The sequence below is a fragment of the Octopus bimaculoides genome, chromosome 9, assembly GCF_001194135.2.
Source record: "Octopus bimaculoides isolate UCB-OBI-ISO-001 chromosome 9, ASM119413v2, whole genome shotgun sequence".
Taxonomy (NCBI): Eukaryota; Metazoa; Mollusca; class Cephalopoda; order Octopoda; family Octopodidae; genus Octopus; species Octopus bimaculoides.
The window spans coordinates 26,901,657-26,907,442 of record NC_068989.1 but is presented as its reverse complement, the minus strand read 5'-3'; the positions used below and the strand labels follow the sequence as shown (position 1 = coordinate 26,907,442).

The following is a 5,786-nucleotide window of genomic DNA, read 5'->3' as shown; positions in this document are numbered from 1 at the left end:
CAGTTTATGCTAATATTGTTTGAGTGCAATACTCCATTAGAATGATACAATTGCAGCGTCGTGTTCCATAGTGACATATACTTTAAAAAATCTGAAATCACAGGAGAAATTTTGAAAATGTCCAGCGATTTCAGAATCCACGAATGTGGTATGCTTATCATCATCATCATCATCATCATTATTATTATTATTATTATTATTGTTATTATTATTATTATTATTATTATTATTGTACCTGTGCTTGTTTTCATATTAAGATTGAGTAAATACACCATGTTTATAAGCATATTTTGGACCTGGGTTTTGCAACCCTTAAGTAAATTTCGTTCCCGGGTCATTGCTTATTATGAACCGTAATATTTTATATGATGCTAGTACCGGGAAATAAAACGTGACGCAGTAGTTGGATGGTGAGGGGGGCTGCTATGCTAAAAGAAATAAAGCTGAGCTAAGAGAAAAGAATGAACAAGTAGAAGGGGAAGTTGACACTTGCGGCGTTTAACGGTTTATCGATGGGGAAAACCAAAGGCTAATAGTGAAAGATAGTAGAATTGAGAAATGACGGGAAAACCGCGGAGAACTGAAAAAATGAAGAATTGAAAAATTGAAAAAATGAAGAATTGAAAAATTGAAAACGAAAAGATAAAAATATTAGAAAAAACTATCGTAAAAAATTAGAAAATGAAATGAAAATGAAAATATGACGAGGAGCTGTGGTATTAATACGAATATATTATATGAACATTGAGGAGGTCCTTTTCATTTTGTCCATTCTCCAGGATTTTCACTTCATTATTCAATTCTACTATCCATTTCCAAAAATCTCCTCAGTTCTCTGTTCATATAATATATTTATATTAATACCTTAGCTTCCCGCCATCTTTTCATTTTGATTTCATATTCTAATTTTTAATATTTTTCTCTTTGGTTTCATTCTTCATTTTCAATTTTTCAATTTTTCATTTTAGCAGTTCTCCACAGTTTTTTTGTTCATTGTTCAATTCTACTATATTTCACATGTAGCCTTTGGTTTCCCCATTGATAAACCCTGGACCCCGTCAAGTATCACCTCCACCATTCTTTTCCTCCTAGCTCGGCTTTACTTCTTTTAGCATAGCACCCCGTCTCACCATCCTACTACGGCGTCACCATGCTTATCTCTCTGTACTAGACAGCAACCATGTTGCCTGAGATACACCAATATATTTTTAAGAAACATCTGTTAGAAACTTCTTTTCTTCCATCTTTGTTAAAAACGAGATGGCAGAAAAGCCGTATGTATGTAAGAATCACAATGTCTAACCGATAACGACGTTCGTAAAAGATCAAATATCCATAATTTTTTTGTTGCTTTTTTGTTTGTTTTTCAAGTTCTTCCCTCCTCCTTCAAATATTGTAATCACGTTTTTCCCGTTTATACTGAGCGGATATTAGCCGAGAAAATATAAATATATTATTAGAAAAGCAAGAAGATTACAGAATAGAAAATGACTCCCATTCAGTTAGCAACATTAAGTGAATCTATTATTCACTCTGCTGCTGCTTAAAAGCAAATGATTTTATATAAACATCGATAGTTATTAAGCTGTACTTATGCGTCGCACAACTGTCACTTATGTACCACTTATACGCTTTCATTCAATTGCAGATTGATATCTATTCGTTTTACATTTTCCTAAAATTGATAATCAATTTTGATATATTGGAATTGGTAAAAACCTCTTCATTACACACAAATACATAGTTCAGTTTAGGAACGTTTTCTGCTGGGAAGGCATACTTTTACATTCAAATATAGTTGTTTATGTTACATTTATTTCCTACTTTATCATTTCCACAAGTAATGATTTCTGATAGCGCATAGTTGTAAAACAAGACATTTTTATAAACTAATGGCTCTACTGATTCGACCTCAACTGTAAAAGGTGATATATTTACAAGTGTTCATATGAGTGGAAATCTGGACATTCACTCACGACAATTCATACAGTGTAAATAATGCTATTTTAAAGTATATTTGTTAGTTTGTCTCTTTATTGGTCAGTGTAACATAATCAATGCCACATACAGTTAACATTCAGAGAATTTGAATTTCTCATACAATTTCCGTTTCAGAAAATAATTAATTAGAATATGATACACATATATCGGCAAACTTTCTCAATATGATACCGAGAGATCCTTTCTCCATCAGCTGGAATGTGGTTGCTTCATCTGCTAGAAATGGAAGCCAAATTACTTCAAATGACATGAAAGAAGTTTTGAAAAAACGAACGACAGATTAGAGAATGAAGTAGTTGATCATAAAAAGTAGACGATGAGTTCACTGTTAGGTAGAATTTGATTTTGGGTATATCCAATCGGGAATGGCCTAGAGTTAAACAATGATCTGTCGGACAGGAAATATGCGTAGGCCTAAATGCCTATGGTTATCGAGGATTATTATATTTCCTGTATTGTATTTCACCAAGAAAACGTGGTATATCTCAGTCTGCATATATAAGGTAATCCAAACATCACTTCCAATTTATTTTGGTGGTAATACGATACATAAATACTTCCGCTCGTGATAACATAAGACGTTCACTCAAATGAATAGCACTGTAGTAATAAAGTGCTTCGTGTAACATACATTAAAAAACAGGTGTAGACTTAATGGGAAATATTCTACCCAATTATGTAACGTATAGTTGAAGTAGCTTCTGAATGTTAGGTCGCAAGAGATAAAGCACCTGGGAATCAGTTTATGAACAACTACGATAGGGAACCATCAAATGTGCAAATTGATTTTAATTCAATTGGCACCTCTATAAATTTCTAAAACGTTCGGTTTCTAAATAATTTAGGATTGTTTTATGAATTTCCCCTACAATATTACATAAGACGGCTTGATTCATTGAGCAACGGCATAAATATAGTGAGCACTTTACCTGCTCCCTCAATTTGGATATCTTATCTTATACATATATAAAAGCAAATTGTCTGTTTGTGTCAATTTGACGTCTACACCCATTAGTGAATTTTCGTGAAATTTGCAAACATGCTAAAGTAACATCCATTTTGTTACTAGGCTCACTGAAGTTTAATAAAAACCTATAATTGGATGGCTAGGGTCCTTAGAAGGGATCCGCATGTGTAACCAATATATTTTCCTTTAATAGTCAAGGGAAATAACACATTCATTTTCCTATATATATAATGAATAAAAAATGAATATATATTTCTCGATTTATTAAAGAAGTTGTAAGAAAATGCGGGGAAGACATTTTCGTTTGGAAACCAGCTAACACTAGAATAGAAATCAAATCTTCAATTTTCCCATTAGCTAGCAAATGATATGGTTCTTAGTTAAAGACAGTAAGACCTCACAGTTTGACAGCCAGAACAATAGCTGTCCTTAGAGATGTATTTTATCACCACTTGACATTTAACCTCACTACAGAATTCACCTGCAAAATCAAGCTAGACTTATCCTGACATTTCTGTTCTCGTAAATAGCAAAATATAGCTATTTGTATATCTGCTAAATTTCCTATATATAGTCAAGCTATTTCCGAAGCAACATTGTATAAATACGTGTGCATTCTACATTGCCTGCACTTTCTTACAAGAAATTGTCAGAGTCACAGGCTGGAAATGGTTACTTTGTATAAATGCGTGTACATCTACATCACGTGGATTTTCAAATTGTCTAACAAATCAGTGATTTTATTTGGTATAGATCAAGTTGAGTATGTTTATTTCTTAGTATTTGAACTGTTAGAGTTATTTTCGCAATTTACTTAGTTCAACCCTTAAACAAGTAAATAGTATTTTCCTAAACAATACATCCACTTATTTCGGTTACTGACTTATTCATGAATATAGCATGAATGGAAAAGCCTTTCTTGTCACTTCAGCCAACTGACAAGCGCTGCGTGAAGAACTGTTCTGTTTCCCGAAAAATGCACTGTCGTCACATGTAGGGACACATTCATTTATATTGATAGTGGTGCTAATGTTTTTAACAATCAACAACACAAGCAGACAAAAATCCCCATTTGTCTATCAATAATATTGCAATCTGCACTATTCTCATACGATTCACACGCTGTTTACATGTAGGAACTTTTTCGTAATTCATGTTGATAGCTGTGAGGTCTTAAGATATACCCTTTACTTATCTTTAACGGCGAAGGGGAAATAACCCATGTAAAATCCCTTATTTTTCTTTTCTACCCACTGGTCATCTGCACTGTTTAAAGGTCACATGCTGTTTACATGTAGGAACACTTTCTTAAAGAAGATCAAATCTGAGTTCTCGACCTCTGCGGGCGCGAAAACAGCGGCAAAAGCGTTCAACAATAGATCTACTTATTTTGGTTAGTGACCTATTCACGAATATACCATGAATGACGATAACCTTTCATGTCACATCAGCCAGTTGACAAGCGTTGCATAAAGAATTGTTCTGCTTTTAGACAAATGCACTGTTATCACAGATGTCACACCATGTTTACAAGCAGGAGACTCTTGATTTATATTGATAAATGTTGCCCACAGTCTTGCTCGCACGAGACTTTAGAACACCATTCCCGTAGTTCCAAAGTGGACAGTGATGATGATGCAGACAGAAACTTTTGGATGTCGGTAATAGCACTTCGGTTGGCGAGAAGGATGGCCAGGTAAGCTTGCCTTTTGGAATACCATATCTGATTTAAAAGAACTAATGGATAAGCTGATTCTTAACCTGACGAATCAGCTTACAAACAACACGTGGCTGGAAACCCTGTCATTTTATCACCAAAGAACGTGGCAGTTGATGATTTGAACTTTAAACTTCTCGAACAGTTGCCAGGTGAGCGTCACATCTACAATTGCATTGACGCTGTACTCAACATCGATGAAGCTGTGAATTATGCAGTTGAATTCTTGAATCGTATAACACCAGCTGGCCTCCCACCTCACACATGCACTTCAAGATTGGGGAACCTGTTATGCTGCTTCGAAACATCGATCCACCAAAGCTTTGCAATGGTACACGCCTTATCATAAAGAAGATGATGCCAAAAGTCTTGGAGACAAAAGATTTGACTGGTAAAGCAAGCGATGAAGCTATATTCATTCCTAGAATTCCACTTATTCCCTCAGATATGCATTTGCAGTACATGCGCCTGAAATTCCGGTTGAAAATGAGCTTTGCAATGAGCATTAATAAGGCCCAGGAGCAGTGTTTGGATGTTGTAGGTCTGAACTTTGGAGAACCAGTTTTCTCCTATGACCAACTTTATGTGGGATGCTCAAGAGTCGGAAATCCTAATGATTTGTTCTTTTATGCCCCACAAGGAAAGACCAAACCTGTTGTTTATCAAGCTCTGCAAACTTAATAAAATTCACCAAATCAGATATTTATTATTTTACTGTAATATTTGTAAGTGTTGTAAATGTATTGATAATCTACATTTTATTTTATTCTAAAATGTATATTCAAATTTATTTGTATGTCTACTGTAAAACTAAATGTTAGTCTCTTTCTACATTCATTGTAAATCTATTTCAACACTAGCGCCACTGAGAGTAATATTCTTTGCGAACGCACAAAAGCTATTTTCAGAGTGATCTATTTTGAATTGTTATTATCTCATATCTGATTAGCCTGTTATTACGTAACATACTTTACGATTTTGGTATACATACTTCAATGGTATTTCCTCCTATGTTACTCATTATAGACCTTTTCGGGCTACTTTATTTGAATTCTTACTATCGGGTAACTAATTTCTTGTTATTACATAACTGACTTCACA

The 5,786-nt window shown here is 34.3% G+C and overlaps 1 protein-coding gene across 1 annotated transcript; it reads left to right on the top strand.

The window, feature by feature from the left end:
- Positions 1-4,949: 4,949 nt before the first annotated feature.
- Positions 4,950-5,366, top strand: LOC106871099 (uncharacterized). The gene has a single exon (XM_014917400.1). It carries the CDS (start codon positions 4,950-4,952, stop codon positions 5,364-5,366), a length of 417 nt encoding a protein of 138 aa, XP_014772886.1.
- Positions 5,367-5,786: the final 420 nt, after the last annotated feature.

What these genes read in the sequence shown, in the direction of transcription:
- LOC106871099 (XM_014917400.1), top strand. Translation starts at nt 4,950, where the DNA reads ATGCACTTCAAGATTGGGGAACCTGTTATGCTGCTTCGAAACATCGAT.